At 39.7% G+C, this 18,540-nt stretch overlaps 2 protein-coding genes across 4 annotated transcripts in view; one reads left to right on the top strand and one right to left on the bottom strand.

Annotated features, from left to right (window-relative positions):
* Positions 1-2,143, top strand: part of mylk3 (myosin light chain kinase 3) — a 43,930-nt gene extending 41,787 nt beyond the window's left edge. For both annotated transcript variants that reach the window (XM_080186946.1, XM_080186947.1), the window contains exon 13: positions 447-2,143. In XM_080186946.1, the coding sequence (XP_080043072.1) occupies positions 447-512 (66 nt within the window). In that variant the 3' untranslated portion in view covers positions 513-2,143. The remainder of the gene's footprint in view (positions 1-446) is intronic.
* Positions 2,144-7,477: 5,334 nt separating this feature from the next.
* The window catches only part of orc6 (origin recognition complex, subunit 6), a 35,913-nt gene continuing 24,850 nt past the window's right edge, over positions 7,478-18,540 (bottom strand). Inside the window, exons 4-7 of one of the 2 annotated variants that reach the window (XM_080188101.1) lie at positions 17,273-17,362; positions 11,210-11,322; positions 11,036-11,107; positions 7,478-8,047 (exon numbers count right to left, since the gene is read on the bottom strand). In XM_080188101.1, the coding sequence (XP_080044227.1) occupies positions 7,920-8,047; positions 11,036-11,107; positions 11,210-11,322; positions 17,273-17,362 (403 nt within the window). In that variant the 3' untranslated portion in view covers positions 7,478-7,919. Of the gene's footprint in view, positions 8,051-11,035; positions 11,108-11,209; positions 11,323-17,272; positions 17,363-18,540 lie in introns of both variants that reach the window. The other variant, XM_080188100.1, reaches the window with a different exon arrangement.

The raw sequence follows: 18,540 nt of genomic DNA, 5'->3' as shown, positions 1-18,540 counted from the left end.
AAGGATGGGCAATAAAAGCTGGCATAGCCAGCGATGCCCACATCCCATGAATGATTTTTGAAAAACAGCATTCTAATAGTAAATTCACATCATACAATTTTATAATGTGGATCTCATTGGAACTCCTTACATAGTTTCAAAATCAGGAATTTGTGAAAATGTCTACTATTTTCAAAACAAAATCTTAAAACTGAAAGCAGACCATTTCAGAATTATTAAAACATCTGTGATGTGTAATTTCTCATCCAATTTGCATGGCAATACTACAGTGAAAAGAAACTAAGAGACTAGCTACCTACCCATTTGGAGATTAAATTGTAGAGCGTATTGTCATCAGATAAGTAAGGGATCATGGTAAAAAAGAAGGTGGGGAGAGATGGGGGGGTGGGGTTAGTGATAAAAATTAATGATCCTGCAAGCTAATTGCTATATCTTCATCTTTGCAGAAAAACTATTATGCAGTTGCTGCTGTGAACAGGCTCAGGAAGTTCAACCAGCAGAAAAATGCTTAGCCTTTGACTGAGATCCAAATACTGAAGAAATTGAGTCAACTGATAATTGAAAAATCAGCACATCATCATTAGAGAAGTGGAGGGTCAATGAATTTACTGTTGCCTGCATCCAAATGCTGCACTTTAAACATTTGATACTGTTCTTAATATTACAGGATTGATAGAAGTAACAAATGTTACCCGTAAATTGCAGAAACATGGCAGGAGTTTTTCCCTTCAGAGACTTGGCAGTGGTATTTTGACCACTCGAATGAAAAACATACTATACTAACACTCTATACTAATTCTTTAATTTCTACACAAAATTATATTAGTCAATTACATAAATGAAAATTTAACTGCTGAAAAAATACATATTTGACATGTCGATAAAATGCAAATCTGATTAGATTGCTTTCCAAAAAGTATGTTTCATTCTACAATCTAGCAAGATGCAAATTGTTATAAATACATTTCTAGCAAATAGCAACAGATTCCAAGTGGTGTAACGTGAAATGAAATCCCTTAAAGGACGAATCACAAGCAAATTAATTCTGCATTAATGTTTTTGATTTAAACAATTTAAATTGTTAAATATTTATGTTAATAAATATATAGGGAGTCTTATACCTGATAATCAAAAATAATACCACTGTGAATATCAAGCCATAGAGCTCTCTGAGATCCTTTTGCATTAGATCAGTGAGTGTAAAGGACTGCTAGTGACAAGTTTTTAAGAAGCTTTTTTTTCTTTAGGTGCTAATTTTACAACATGCAACAACATTTCAGAAAATGTATTTCTGACGGTGTGTAAGGAATCTTCAAATGAAATTGCCAATAACTTTGCATTTGCGATCAGTAGGATGATCTGACCACAACATCATAAGATCACTTTGTCAATTTGTTTCATTGCTGCATTTTCAATAGTATCATTGCAATAATCGCCAAATGATAAGGGTTAAACAATGCAGACTTCATTAACACTGTTCCCCTCCCCAGTTTTCCAGCTTGTTCTTCAGCCAGCCTGAAGTCAGTGCTGTGGACTCATAGCAATCAGCCATCTAGAATAGTCTTTGTTAAAAGCCATGCGGTCAACAGTATTTTGCTCCTTGTTCAGCATTGATATTATAGATTTTAAAAATGCAACAATCGGAGAGAAAAATAGCAGTGTGTGATTACAGTTACAAACTTATTCAAGCATAAAACCAAATATGCATAAGAAAATTCCATGTCGTCACTTTGGTCACAAAAGATTCATCTTACCGTAAATAAAGCACAAAAAGTAGCATAATACTGAATTAGACTAGTACAGTATATAAGGACTCAGCATTGATGATGTTTGGCTGGGTTTGTACACACTTGTAATGTAGAATATAGAGATAGGCTCCTGCCCTTTGTGACATTACAACTCAACTTGGGAATAGGATGCATTAAAATTTCTATCCTCATCACCCCCATTGCATTCTATATTACTTAGGAAGGTATGACAGAGGCACTTTGGCTTGCCAGGCTTCATTACTCCCAATGAAAATATTTAATTTAAAAGACCTAAGCTTGGAGATATTTTGCTGTTTGCCAAAATGGCAGAATGAAACGAACTTTAGTTACCTACAACTTTTTGATTTTTACTGAAACTAAAGTACACAAATCAGTGCCAATATCATACTGACACTATAGAACTTCCAAATGCAGTTCAGGAGTGTCAGTTCAGCATAGGAAAAAGTAATGGCCAGCCCACCCAAACTCTCCTTTAATCTTATCTGTAGGTTTGAGTGTTTACAAAAGGCATAGGTGACTTTATGCATTTCCAGAGACTTAAGAATCGCTGTGGCGGTCCTGGATGATGTATGGCAGCTTCTGCACCCAACTTTCAGCCACCAGAATTGTAACAGGGGTTCCGAAGACGAGAGGTCCATTGAAACCGATGCAGTATGGGAGTTCCATGGCTGCTTGCTGTGTTCTGTACAACATAATTCAAAAGAAGTGGAACTCAAATTTCTGAGATTGGAGGCAGAAACCCCTATAATGCAACATCTGGAGGCTCTTGATTCAGCATCCTAGCTGCCAGGGAAATACAGGGACAGATTTTCTGTAGATGAACATCCATGTTCTCAATACACATCCACCACAACATCTCCCCAGCATTTACAACCACCGATATCTTCAAAGGAAAATGGTCATTTTTGGGTTTAAGAAACCAACCATACCACTTCACTTTAAACTGTTTTCAGGGTAACTAAATGAGCTCAGTGCTGTTTGAGTAGACCTTTCAGGGGCTGCATGCGAGTGCTGGTATGTGTTATTATTCTGAGAGAACAAGCTAACTGGTACTACCAGGCCTCTCTAGACAGCAGCTTCCAAACCCACGACCACAATCATCTAGAATGACAAGGGCAACAGACACATGGGAACACCATAATATGGAAGTTTCCCTCCCAGCCACTCATCTCCTGACTTGGAGATATGTCACTGTTCTTTGACTGTTGCTGGGTCAAAATCATGGAATACCCTCCTGAACAGCATTGTGGGTGTATCTACACACTATGATATGAAGAGGTTCCAGAAAGCAAATTACCATCACTTTCTCAAGGGCAATTACGGTTGGACAATAAATGTTGACTTAGCTTGCAATGCCCTTATCCCATGAATGTATATTTTAAAAAATGTGGGCTCTTGGTGGCCACTTATCAATGGGAGGGTTGATTTAATGGACTTCTCAAGATCCTGATAGTCCCAAAAGACCACCTTTTAGAATAAAAACAAAAAACGTTGGAAAACAGCAGTCTGGCTGTATCCTTGGGGAGAAACAAAGTTAACATTTTGAGTCCAATATGGCTTATATGGAACAAGAGTGACTTTAGGAAACTGGCCTGAACTGTTCAAAATATGGAATTAAATATTCTTTCAGCTCTGTTCCGAAGAGTTGGCACTAATACGTCCTAAGCCATGTCTGCAAGGAAAAGACAACCTAGGCATACAACAAAGTTGCCACATGCTGTACTGGCATCTATGGAGGTGAAAAATGCTTCTCAATGTTGTTGCATGAAGGCAATGGATTGTCATTTTTATCAACTGATGTACATTTTAGCACCTCAGTGCCTAAATAAACATGTGATGCTCATCACCTTTCTTTACATAACATGGACGCAAGTCTGCTAGTTCCTGAGCCAAGGACAGCATTCTTCCATTAAAAAGAATATGCCTTTGCTCAGCAAGGGCAGTGTCCTCTTATACCTCCTGGACTCCGTATGCTATAATTTTCCTAGTGCTAATTCTTGATCAATGGAATGAAACTCTCAGCTGCTGAGTAGGAAATAGGGTGAGCAATGCTGGAAATACCCTGTTCACTATGCTCTGAAAGGAGACCAAAGGAACTAACAGTAGGTCAGATCCAAAATATGCGTACTGGATTAAGTACTGTAACAAATGCTGGCTGCACTTTATACTTCCAGCTCTCATATCCAACATCACACCAGAGTGTGTTGCGGATGGTTGCAGTCCTTGTACTTTGCCTGCCCTCAACTGGTGTTTGATCTTACTCTAGTATTGGTTTTCCACCTCAAGAGCAAACAAGTGGCACTCAGCCAGTACTTTTCTCCCTATTTTTTCATGACTCTGTTCACTGGCTTCCTCTCTTGCAAGTTGCTTCCTATGCGCATGTGTTCCAACAGAATCTTTGTAAAAGCTCCAAAATTTGATCTTTTTGCTGCCAGAGACTGCTGATTCTAGGAGTTGTGCTACATCACCCACAGTTATGATAATTAGCTAAGCCTGACCATGCCAGCAGGGTCAATACATCACTGCCAGGTGGAAGACCTGTCCTGCCCTCATTTAATCCCTCCACAGCCCCGAGGAAATTTGGTGCACATGAAATTTTGTGATTTTGAAGTAGGAATAATTGTACTCATTGGCAGTTGCATTAGATCGTTCACATTCATTGGATAGGCCCTGATTGCAGAAGAGTTGCTTACCTTACAACTGCAAGTGCTCAATATTTCTATACTGCAAATTGATAATATTTTCTCTTTCGTCAGGCCAGTACACAAGTACTTTGTGTCATAATATTCAGGAAGAGCATTTGTTGAAGTGACATTTGTATACAACGTACAGTACTTTTCAAAATGTTCAGATTAATGCTGTATTTAAAATTTTGAAGCAGAAAGACAATATTATTTTACCCTCCCAACTACAATAGCACAACTGAACATTCGAGATTGTGATTGCGGAAGTTTTTGTGAAATGCACACAGTATAATGGCCATACACAATGATTTACAAAATGGCACTCTCCTATAAACTTGGGTTTCCCATTCATTTACATTATCATGACTGGTTACTATAGTTCTCATTACAACTATCCATACAATTTCAGTAAATTTATCAGCTGCAACAGGAGGAAATAGAACTTTTTTCCCTTCTCTCCTACTAAATTTCAGAATAGAACCAAAGTTATGTATAGAAAGAAGGGATAACACGGTAACTTCTTCTGATACAGAGAAGCAAGTTTATGTTTTACATTTAATTTTTTCCCATGCACATTTAACAAATTAACTTAAAATTTGTAAGGTTCTGTATGAATGGCTGTTCTAATTTTGAAAATCAATGTGAACTGCATGAAATTTATGCTTTGTAACTGAAAAATGGAACATGTGTTTTCAGCCTTCACTGTCTCCATGCTACAGTACAAAACATAGTGCTTATATGACCTTCCATGAAGGTAAACTTAAATCCCAAGAAATAGTGAAACCTGTTTTATTGGTAAATATGTGCTGAGACATTACTGCACTCTCGCTTTGAAATGTAACAAAATTCACAAATAAATTATATGTCACACACTGTATAGTTTTTTTTTAAAATTCAGGCCATAAAGTCTTTGGAAAGAGCAGTGAAAGGAAGAGCAGCAATATTTCAAAAATACAATACTACAGCAGTTGAAAGAATGGCAGTAAGGATTTACAGACAATGGACACTGAACCACAAGAAGGTTATACTGATCTTGGAAGGAGAGTTCTGCAAATGTACAGAATAGTACCAAGACTTAAAGGGTTAAATTGCATAATCTTGTATTGTATTCTCCAGAATATACAAGATTGTTTGGTGATCCAACAGAGGTGTTACTACGAAGAGATAAGTAGATACAGAGAAACTATTTCCTCTGGAACAAAAGAGGCATAATCTCAAAATTAGAGCTAGGCCATTCAAAAAAGAAACCAGGAAGCATGTTTTTCACATAACAGGTAACAGAACTTTTGAACTCTCTCCCCCAAAAGTCTGCAGATCCTGGGATAATTATGCTTTCAACGTTCAGATTGATTGTTAGACAAGGGCATCAAGGAGTATGCTGTAAAGGTAGACAAATGGAGTTGAGTTATAGACCAGCTATAGTCCAACTGAGCAGTGAATTGGGGAACACAGGCCTGCAAAATACTGAGTCAAAGTTTATTCTGGTTCTTACAACAAGGCAAAGCTTTCCATGAAACTTGGAATATTTTAAAAAATAAAAATATATTAAAAAGGTACTTGATAAAAACATGCTGCATTTAGACATTACTCCGTGGCTTTCAAGGCTACATTTGATGGCGACAATAAACTGGGAATTAAACTCTGCTTTCTGATCCATCTGCTTGAGACAGCATTCATCTGTAAGCACGTGGATCTGAATGTCAGTCTATGGTAAGTTAATTAACCTCGGCTGATAGTGATACAGACTGTAGGCAAATTTTCAAGGCAAAGACAAGGAACAAAAAGACAGTAAAACTTTGGCTTCTGACTCCTTCATGTGAATATCATGCAGTAGCAGCTTATTAGTGACATCTACTTACTGATACGATTTATACATATTCTTCCTAGCAAAGTATGTTACCTCATCCTTAGAGCACTAGGCAACAAGAAAGAAAATACAATCAGAAAAGTTTCTCCTTATAGCTACAAATTTAGAGTTCTGTCAACTACTGACGAAATCAGCTTTGTGAACTATCATTTAAAAAAAAATCAACTTTATGCAATGCTTTTCACAACTTGCATTTGATGGAAATTTAAACAGCAATAATCATTTTTCTAGTGGCAATGTTAAATTACCACAGAACCATAGAATCCCTACAGTGCTGGTGGTCATTTGGATTGCAATAGTCTATTTTAGAGAGTTTTCACATATGGCAAGATGGCCAACCTGCCTTGAGCACACAGAATTACAGGTCCATAATGTTCTGATACATGGTCAGTGGGCAAAATACATTATTTGTGCATGAGAAATGGAAAACCTACCCTCTTACAATTGTTTCCACCAGACTTCGGTATCTTTTGGTAGTGCTGTGATTTTTGATTTGATTTATTATTGTCACATGTATTAACATGCAGTGAAAAATATTGTCTCTTGCATGCTACACAGACAAAACATACTGTTCATAGAGAAGGAAACAAGTGCAAAATGTAGTGTTATAGTCATAGCTAGGGTGTAGAGAAAGATCAACTTAATGCACGGCAAGTCCATTCAACAGTCTAAAGGCAGCAGGGAAGAAACTGTTCTTGAGTCGGTTGGTATGTGATCTCAGACTTTTGTATTTTTTTCCTGAGGAAGGTGGTGGAAGGGAGAATGTCCGGAGCGCAAGGAGTCCTTAATTATACTGATGCTTTGCCGAGGCAGCAGGAAGTGTAGACAGAGTCAATGAGTGGGAGGCTGGTTTGCGAGATGGATTCACGACCTTTTGTAGTTCCTTGTGGTCTTGAGCAGAGCAGGAGCCATACGAAGCTGTGATACACCCAGGAAGAATGATTTCTATGATGCACTTGTAAAAGTTGGTGACAGTCGTAGCTGGCATGCCTAATTTCCTTACTCTTCTGAGAAAGTAAAGGCATTGGTGAGCTTTCTTAAGTATTGTGTCAGCATGGGGGGGACCAGTACACGTGAAACAGGGTTCTAAGTACTGCAAGGACAAACTTCAGACATTAATATTTTTGAATTTTTAAAAAGTTATATGAATTTTACTTCAAATAATATACACTAAAAGTAACAATTTAAAAGACATTTCCCAAAATGTACACAAAATGAACTAAATTTTGTAGCGTTGTTTTACAAATAATTGGTTTGAGGTCTTTTCATATATTATTCTGCTTCAGTTTCTTCAGTAGCCACAAATTCTTCATGCTTGGGAGGGCAGTAAAATCAATGTTTGTTGCAATATTTATTTATGTATTCCAATAGTCTATGTAACCAAAGTCAGGCTTCACATTTACAGGCCGAGACACATATATCGTGGAGGTCAAAGTTCGAAAGCTGGTTTTCTACAAAGTCAATCAGAATTCTAATGTAAAATCAATCCATAGTTCAAGAGACATGGCATTAAGATTTCAATACATCTTTCTCTCTATCCCAAAGAAGGTATATCCTTTGAATGGATGTTGCAGGTTAAAATAAAACAAACAGAATAAATTAAGAATTCATCTGCTTGACTTTGGCTGCATTTTCAAGAATTTGCCTTTTCCAATCTTCATAATCCTGTTCTTTTGTTGCTTTAGATGCAGGCTTTTCTCGTTTGGGTTTTAACGAAGTCTCTTCATCTGCTAATAATTAGAACAGCTTTAATTTCTTTGAACAAAATAAGATTTAATTCAATTAGGTCAGCACCCTAACCAGATTCAATACAATGCTGCACAACAGACTTGTGAGAAAAGTTATAGTTCATGGAATATAAGGGACAATGGCCACTTGGATACAAAACTGGCTGAGTAATAGGAAACAGCAAGTAATGATTAATGGACATTTTTCAGGCTGGAGGAGGATCTAGATCTTAGTGTGTAGGGCACAATTTAAATGTGGAAGCTTTGTAAACTGTGAAAAGGACAGTGTAGAACTTCAAAAGGATATAGACTACTTGGTGGAATGGGCACATAGGTGCCAGCTGAAGTTAAATGTGGAGAAACGTGAGGTGATTTGCTTTGGTAGGAAGTGCATGTAGGGGCACCATAAAATAAGGGAACAATTCTAAAGCTCATGCAGGAGCAGAAAGATCTGGGTGTATTTGTGCATAAGTCATTAAAAGTGGCAGGACAGGTGGAGACAGCAGTTAGTAAAGCAATATAGTATTCTGGGCTTTATTAATTGGCATGACGAGGAGATGCCGGCGTTGGACTGGGGTAAGCACAGTAAGACATCAGGTTAAAATCCAACAGGTTTATTTGGTAGCACAAGCCACAAGCTTTCGGAGCACTGCTTCTTCATCAGGTGAGTGGGAATCGTGTTCACAAACAGGGCATATAAAAACACGTGTCTTTATATGCCCTGTTTGTGATCATCACTCCCACTCACCTGATGAAGGAGCAATGCTCCAAAAGCTTGTGGCTTGTGCTACCAAATAAACCTGTTGGACTTTAACCTGGTGTTGTGAGACTTCTTACTTTATTAATAGGGGCAGAGCGTATCAGAGCAAGGTTATGCTGAACTTGTATGGGACACTAATTAGATCTCAGATGGAATATTATGTACAGTTCTGGGCCAAACACTTCAGAAAGAATGTGAACAGACTGGACTGAGTGCAGGAGAGGTTTATAAGAATGGTTCCAGGAATGAGAAACTTCAGTCATAAAAACAGATGGAATGAATTGGGATTGCTCTTCTTAGAGAAGGCTAAAAGGAGATTTGATGCAAATATTCAGAATCATGAGGGGACTGGATAGAAGAAATAGGAAGAAACTATTCCCACTCGTTAAAAGGATCGAGGATGAGGCACAGATTTAAAGTGGTTTGCTTCTTTTGCAAATGTGATGAGAGAAAAATCTTTTTCACACAGTGAATTATTTAGATTTGGAATGCATGAGAGGCAGGTTCAATCCGGCATTCAAGAGAGAATTAGATGATTATATGAATAGAAACAATTTGCAGTGTTACAGGAAAAAGGTACAAGAATGGTACTAAGTCATTATATGCACATTTGCAGAGCCAGTGCAGACACAATAGGCTGAATGGCTTCTTTGTGCAACATAACAATTCTGAATTGCCACTCTGTTGCAATTTATCTACAATGAAATTCCAAAGCTCCTGTCACACCTAATCTTCCTCACTCAGGTTGGTGAGATTGGTACAGCAAAGCAACTGTAGTTGCAGCAGAGGGGTGTAAATGGAGAGCAGCGAAGGAGGACACACTTCCTTTTTACAGCACTAGCTGCCATAGAGAAGGTAAGTTTCAAGAGCAAGCAAACTGGACATGAGCATTCAGACATCAGACACGTTGGGTGGTATGTGTGCATGATGTCCGGGGAGTGCCTGGGGTGCATGTGTGTCCCGGGCTTGGTCTGTGTCTTTAAAATAATTCTGAATTTAAGTACTTTACTTCCAACTTTTCCAGAGTAATTATGCAGGTAAAACTGGCAGAATCATTCAAAGTTAGTGATTTAAAATCACTTTTGTCGGATGGTTCCCAGCCCAGCACAATTGTCCAAGGGGAGTTAGCATTTCTGGGCAACTGCTAGGTAAACCCTTATGTGGTAACATCGAAGAGGGATTCTCCAACACAATATAAAGTTATGGGCCACATGGTGGCAATGGGCAGCACGGTGGCACAGTGGTTAGCATTGCTGCCTCACAATACCACGTTTGATTCCAGCCTTGGGTGACTCTCTGTGCAGTTTGACTGTTCTCTTCGCATCTGGGTGGGTTTCCTCCCAGTGCTCCGGTTTTCTCCAAGAGAGCTAAAATGTGCAGATTACTTATTATTGTCACAAGTAGGCTTACATTAACACTGCAATGAAGTTACTGCAAAAATCTCCTAGTTGCCACACTCCAGCATCTGTTCAGGTACACTGGGAGAGAATTTAGCATGGCCAATCCACCTAACCAGCAAACCTTTTGCACCGTGGGAGAAAACCCATGCTGATAAGGGGACTTGGAAGTGGTGATCCAAGCTGGGAATTGAACCCGGGCCCCTGGTGCCGTGAGACAGCTGTGCTAAAAGCTGTGTCACTATGCCTCCCCAATTTGTGCTAAATTGGAGATGGTACAGGCTCAATTGCATTCTTCTGCATTGTAGGGATTCTATGGTTAATATTGCCTGTATTAACAAATAATTCAATACAATCGTAATTTAGTAACTTGGCAAATTTGTTTGAAAAAATAAGTAATAGACCTGAAGTGAATAACTCCTTGACAAGAATTTTTCTTAGGCTTAAGCCCCCATTTGAACTTGACTGGATTAGTAAACTCAGTTGCTCATAGATATACATACAATAGACCAAAAACCTTATTAGTAGATACCTATGTAGTACAACACAACAACAGAACTCAAGTTTTAAACACATTTAAAGTAAATATTTATAAACAGATGGTTGTATTATGAATAATTCTTATGGTGATGAAATGTCTTATATATGTACATTTGAGAAAAGTTTTTTTAGGGGGCGTGAAGTTTAAATAACAGAAAATATTAAATTAAAGAGAAATTACGTTAGGGCTTTAATTCCAATATAAACAGCAATAAAAAATAATTGTATTTAAAAATCCAATCCATTAAGTAACTTTTACATAACTTAAGACAACTCTAAGCAAGTTCATACCTTCCTCCTTTTCTAATACTTCCTGCAACGTCCTCTGTCTCTTGTTTTGTTTAGGTTGTTCAGCAGATTCACCTTTGAAAGTAATTCAGCCAAGAATAGTTATTGAAACACATTTGATGGTTGTGTCTTCATTTACCTTCAAATTAAATGGACAAAGCATAGTTTGAAACTTACTGCAAATAAGTTGTCCAAACATTTCCATCTGAGAGCAAAGTCGGTCAAAGATAGTCTTTTTCACACCAGATGAGGCAGCAAGCTTGGACTTCTCAATCTTTATTTTCAAGCACCTAAAGGGCATCAGAACAAAACATAATGTGTTTAGTTATCAATGATGAAACAACCATATTTCTATTACTGAAAATCACAATAGATTTTTTCAATGGTCTCAAATTTGAAGGAATTAAGACATTTTGCTTTTGGAATTGTTGTTTTAGGCTGGGGTGTTCTGTTCCCATCTGTGGTGTGCGCCATGGTAGGCAGGAGTGGAAAATACTGAGAAGGCTACAAATCGGTTTCAGTCATGAGACCAGCTCATGATTGTATGCTAAAAGCTTCAATAATAGGCCCCTTTTCTCCACTGTGGCACGTCAGGAATGTCATTTCAATGCATTCATCTCTCACTATAAGGACTCTTCACTGGAATCATCCCCCCACCTCTCCCCCAACACTGGATCATCATGGCACATCAGCACGCAATCAGAACATGTTTCACAACAGTATATAAATTACATGCACCAGGTAACCTGCACTCCACTCGTGACTTCGAGTTTAATTGAGCTGCACTGCATCACACAGCACTTGTCATAATTACTGCTAGACTTTGCTGAAAGCATCACGTTGCTTTCAGGGCATTGTCTGCTAAATGGAGATTTGCCTATGACAAACAGTAAGATGGGAGTGGCTTTTAATAAGCTGCAGGTCCAGGGCTCCACTGGAGAGAGGGGAAATTGGTCTGAGGCATGGGACGGGGCTCCAAAGATAGAGTTCATCTGGAAGTAAGAATGAGGAAGGTTGCACAGTGTGGTGAGGAATGTCCTCAAAGCCAGCATGTTGAGAGAGTTACAGAATGACGCAAGTCACTTGGGGCCAGGACAGGAGGATTGCTGAGTGAAGAAGACCTCAGCTTACCATGTTGAGTCAAGAAAGACCACTCTTGCTTCAATCCAGGGAGTGGGAGGGCACATCAGGCCAGTGTCAGTCATGCCAAGCATGTTATGCACAAGGCATTGTTGTAACATCATGTGCCAAGGGATTTCTGGTGCAGTCAGAGGAGACATCTGCTGCCTCCAGATGGGGAAAACAAGCATTGTGGGGCATTTAAGAGTGTGCATGGTGGTGGTGGGAGGGAAGAGCTATACAAATGGTCTCAAGACGATGTTGTCCACATGAGGCATAGGCACATCCACTTCAAAATGTTCAGGGGCTAACAAACAGATACTCACCACAGTTAGTGAATCTTTGGAATTCTCTGTCCAATGAAGCAGTAGAGGCTATCTCGTTAAATGTACTTAAGTCACAGATAGATAGATTTTTAACTAATAAGGGAATTAAGGGTTGTGGGGAGCGGGTGGGTAAGTGGAACTGAACCCACTATCAGATCAGCCATGATCTTATTGAATGGTGGAGCAGGCTCGAGGGCTAGATGGCCTAGCTCCTGCTCCGATTTCTTATGTTCTTATGATCAAGGATTTAGATGTCTTGGAGGGAGGGAAACCTGAACATTCAGATCTTCCAGGATGATGGCAGGGGTTTCTCACCACAGGGAGGATCCAAGCTGGTCTGGCAGTGAGGTTCAACACCACCATCTTCCAACCTGCAGCAATGGCACAGTACAAAATTAAAATGAGGAGAAGCTCTGTTGGTGAGGTTTTGGACAGTCTGCATGGAACAGGTACATGCACTGGGACAGGGGAGATGGGAGGGAACAATTTGAAGGGCATCTAACTGAATTATGTGTTACAAATTAGGAGAGATGCACAGCTGAGACATTATAGGAGTCTTTCAATTACAATGCAAGGAATCAGGAAAGTGAACCAATAATGAGCACTCATATGAGACTGATCCTGAAAAGTGGCACGAATCAACCTCTTTGAACTAATCCCCTTGTTTGCAGCATAGGAATTCCCCAGAGCAATAAGAAACTCCGGAACAATTTGGTGACTGGACACGCTTTAGAGAGAAGAATCATGCCAGTAGCGGGTTCACAGAAGAGAAGCTTCAGATCTCTTCAAATAATCTAATTTCCTGACTAAACATTTTCCCTCAAGTTTATTCCCAGGAGTGTAGTATTTGAGTGCAGTGAATGAGGATCCCAATGCTTAGGCTGACAACAGCACATTTAAGCAACTGGCAAATCAATGCCATAGTAATCAGTCATGTAAAAGGCGGGGGAGGTGCGTGTGTGGGGTTTGGTGAGAAAGCACATAAAATGCACCCCACAATGGAGAGCATTTCAGGGGCAAATTGTTACCAACACTGGAACAAAGCTTTTGAACAAAGAGGATCTTTAAAGACTTGCCTCTTGTCTGTCTCTCGCTGATATTGCAGAGAGGAGAACGTCAGGATGTTGGAGTCTGGATTTATCACTGCCTGCATTAATCGTATACAGGCAGGAAAGAAGGAGATTGCAATGTAGACACCTGGTTCACCAAAGGAAGGAGAAAAAACCCTCAAGACCAAGTGGCAGCAGAGCCCCCTCTGCACTCAGAGGATGAGGCTCGCTGAAATGTTGTGCGTAGGCAGCGTGCAAGACCAAGGGTGTGCAGAATTTGTATTTCTTATCTAGTGTTGCATATTCAGGGATCTGGGTGACTTAGATTTGTCACATTCTCAAGTAATTGGTACCACGGCAATTGCAAGGGCATCCAGTGCCAATGGTTCTGAAAATAACAGCCGTGTTCTACTTCACCGCCAGTAACTCATTCCTTGGTTCCACTTGCAACTTCTTCAGGATCTCTCAAGCATCCATGCATGAAAGTATACATGAGGTCATAGGCACCCTTTTCACCAAGGCCTACAATTATGTCAACTTCAACAGAAATAAGCAAGCCACTATGTCAGAGAACTGGGCTTTGCTGAGACTTCCAGATTCTCACAGGTGGAAAGTACTACTGACTGCACTCATGTGGCTAGAAAAGTTCCCTGGCAACAGGAAAGATTACCACTTGCTCGATGTATTGCAAGTCTGCGACCTTAAGAAATTTATCATGCGGGTTTGTCCACAACTCCGACATCTTGAGTATGTTGCTGATCCCAGATGTCACCAATGGACTCACACAGGTTCCAGGCTGGCTCAAGTGTGGTAGTGTAAAATCCAGCAGTGGGAAGCAGACAAAGGCATCTTAAAGATGTGATTCCAATGCCTGGATGGATCTGGTACAACACTACGGTACACTTTCCAGAAGGTCTTGTGGATGATCGTGCCTGCTATATGCTACACAACCTAGTGTTACAAAGGGAGGAGAACTTGCAAAGCTGCATGTATCCTCCAATGAAGAGGACAAAGAGGATGAGGGTGTTGAGTTAAAGTTGTGGGTAACGTACTAGTATGGATAGAGGATCGGTTAACTAACAAAGCAAAGAGTGGGTGTAAATGGGTGTTTTTCTGGTTGGCAATCGCTGACTAGTGGTATGCCTCAGGGATCAATGTTGGGACTACAATTGTTTACGACTTACATAGATGATTTGGAGTTGGGGATCAAGTGTAGTGTGTCAAAATTTGCAGATGAGACTAAGATGAGTGGGACAGCGAAGTGTGCAGAGGACGCTGGAAGTCTGCAAAGGGATATAGTCTAAGTGAGTGGGCAAGGGTCTGGCAGATGGAGTACAATGTTGGAACATGTGAGGTCATCCATTTTGGTAGGAATAACAGCAAAATGGATTATTATTTAAATGGTAAACAATTGCAGCATGGGTGTCCTTGTGCAAGAATCTCAAGGAGTTGGTTTGCAGGTACAGCAGGTAATTAAGAAGGCAAATGGAACTTTGTCCTTCATTGCTAGAGGGATGGAGTTTAAAAACAGCAAGGTTATGTTACTGTTATATAAAGGTGCTGGTGAGGCCACACCTAGAGTACTGTGCACAGTTTTGGTCTCCTTACTTGAGAAAGGATATACTGGCACTGGAGGAGGTGCAGAGGAGATTCAACAGATTGATTCTGGAGTTAAGAGGATTGGCTTATGAGGAGAGACTGAGTATACTGGGGTTATACTTACTGGAATTCAGAAGAATGAGGGGAGATCTTATAGAAACATAAGGTAATGAAGTGAATAGGTAAGATAGAAGCAAGGAAGTTGTTTCCACTGGCGGGTGAAACTAGAACTAGGGGGCATAGCTTCAAAATAAGAAGCAGATTTAGGACAGAGTTGAAGAGGAACTTCTTCACACAAAGGGTTGTGATCTGTGGAATTCCCTGCCCAATGAAACAGTTGAAGCTACCTCATTAAATGCTTTTAAGGCAAGGATAGATAAATTTTTGAACAGTAAAGGAACTAAGAGTTATGGTGAGCAGGTGGGTAAATGGAGCTCAGTCCATAGAAAGATCAGCCATGATCTTACTGAATGGCGGAGCAGGCTCAAGGGGCCAGATGGCCTTCTTATGTTCACTATGCCAGGGACCCGGGTTCAATTTCCTGGGTCACTGTCTATGTGGAGTTTGCACATTTTCCCTGTGTCCGCGTGGGTTTCCTCCAGGTGCTCTGGTTTCTCCCACATTCTGAAAGATGTGCTGGTTAGGTGCATTGACCTGAACAAACGCCAGACTGTGGCGACTAGGGGAATTTCATAGTAACTTCATTGCAGTATTAATCTAAGCCTTACTTGTGACTAATAAATAAACCTTTTTAAAAAAAGCAAAAATCGGGGGTGATTAAGAGGCATTGTACCAAGTAGAAGTGTAGCAGATAGCAATCCAAAAATGGTGGAAAATGACTCCCCATTAACTGTGTGGTTGTCTTCATCTTCCCCACGGCCTACTATCAAGTCAGGTATTAGATATTTTAAATATGAAAACCAAAGTCCACCATTCATGGAACCCCTCTTATTAGAATTCTAACACACAGGAAGCCATTCAGCCCTTCTGAGTCCATACCACATTCTGTGGAGCAATGCAGTCAATCTAATTTTCTTGCTCTTTCCCAGTAGTTGTGCTAAGTTTATTTCCCTCAAGTGCCTATCAAATTTCCTTTTGAAATCATTGATTGTCTCTGCTTCACGACGCTTATGTGCACTATGACCTTTCTTCCAGCCCAGAGCATTCTTGGCTTAATGGTCACACAGAAGCTGCTTGTACTATGTCATATCCAAAATGGATCAGTGCTTTCTTTCATGCTGTTAGCCATCCAGCATGGACAATCCACTGAACACCATTGAGGAAAACCCTCCCAAACTGGAGAGATTGACACTTTGTGTAAAGGAACCAAGTAATGTGGAACAATAAAATTGATAATACTGATCATAGTTTGATTGCACTAATGTAGGTAGAATACTTTATGAATAGATCATAATTCAAAGGTAGACAAAAAATTAAAACACAAGATCTTAAGGGGACATGGTAGGGTGGATACCAGGCTGATATTCCCATGCTCTGACAAAGGGTCATCCAGACTCGAAAAATTTGGCTCTATTCTCTCTTCACAAATGCTGTCAGACCTGCTGAGTTTCTCCAGCATTTTTTGTTTTTGTTTCAGATTGCAGCATCCAAAGTATTCTGCCTTTATCTTGATGTTTCCACTTGTTGGGAAGACTAGAACTAGGGGACGCAATAAAATAGCAAAAGTCTGCCTTTTAAGATGGAGATGAGGGGAATTATTTTCATTTGGAGGGTTGTTGGTCTGTGGAGTTCTCTTCCGCGGAAGACAATTTATTCAAGGTTTATTCAGCTATAAGGATGTAAAGAGTTATTTGAACAGACAGGAAGGTGCTGTTGACATCATAACCAGATCAACCATGATCTGAATGATTGACACAGCACGCCATAAGGGCCAAAGACCTACACTTGCTCCCAAGTCCTATGTTCCTATGCACAAGACAGATTAGTGTCCATAAAACACATCACATCCTTCCAGTAACTATGGAAGCCATGCAAAATGTTAATGAGATAATTTTAAACCGTAGTTCATCCTTGCAATAAATTTCCCCCATAGCAACCAAACAATATCAGAGAAAAGGCTTTTAAAAATCTGAACTCCACATGTAATAGGCACATTAAGAAGGTGGTATTATCTATATTCGACTCACTTGCATGCACTATATAAAGCTGCAGTGGTGAAGAGAGGCTTTGAAAAATCAAGATCATCTTGTTGTGCTTCTGGCAAACTGGCTTCATATCTGGAGGAGGAAAATACATTTTAATTACTTACACAACACAACAGAAATAAGCAACAGTAAATCAACAGTCAAACCAGCAGAAACACATTGGTTGGAATTTGGCAGTACCAGAAGTTCTCACCCTAATTCAATGAACCATGGAATCCCTGCAGTGCAGAAGGAGGCTATTCAGCCCATTAAGTCTGCACCGACCCCTAAAAGAACATCTTAACCCAGGTCCACACCCCCTGCCCTATCCCCATAACCCTGTGCATTTACCACTAATCCACCTAACCTGCACATCTTTGATGCGTCCCCCCACCACCATCCCCTGCAGCGATTCACACTGCTGGAGGGACTGGAAAATCTCAGCCATTGCTTTGAATAACAATAAAAATGAGATACAGAGAAAGGCAAGCTTTTGGAGCAATCAAAATGGGTGTAAATTAGTTTATTAATCAAAGCAACTGAAATAATTTAGTCAGACTTGAGACAAATAACTGGCACCTGATAACTTAGACTTAAGTATCCCGAGAAGCCAAGGAAGAATAGCTGAGGAAGTTAATAGCTCTGTAAAATCTAAAGGGAAAAAATACTGTACCAGACTGGAAAGTAGCAAATAAAACACAGCTTTTTGTTTTAAATAAAAAAAACAAATAAGTCAGCAAATAGAAAGACCAGTTAGTCTGAATTTAAGAGTGTTAGCAAACTACTAAAATCTATATAATGGTGCATAATTAACAAATAATTGAAGAAGCCTATCTTAATTAGGATTAGTTCACATGATTTCTAATGTATGCTGAGCCTGATGAACCTTACAGAATTATTTGAAAAGGTAACAGGATAAGTTTCCAAAATAATTTGATAAGGTACCTGATGTAGGGGGGCTGGAATAGGCTAATAAAACACATAACCATAGGCTTGAGAACACTAACACTAAGAATGAAGGATCTTAGACTATTGGAATGCTGGCAAGGGCTGTAGAAGATAGCTCTATATGACTAACAAGTATTTTTCATTTAAAAACATGTATTTTTAATTTATGACATGAATGTAGTTTGCTTTTAGGATTTTGTGAAGCTTCAGTCAATGACATGTTGCAGTAGGGCTTGATGGGAGGAGGTAGTAGACAGAGCCTGCATTCCAAAGGACAATGATTACCAGCAGCTGTCAGGAACAAGATGGCTGCCAATGCAAAT

This window comes from Carcharhinus amblyrhynchos, chromosome 4 (assembly GCF_965287045.1).
Source record: "Carcharhinus amblyrhynchos chromosome 4, sCarAmb.v2.hapA, whole genome shotgun sequence".
NCBI lineage: Eukaryota > Metazoa > Chordata > Chondrichthyes > Carcharhiniformes > Carcharhinidae > Carcharhinus > Carcharhinus amblyrhynchos.
This window is presented reverse-complemented; position numbering and strand designations above follow the sequence as displayed.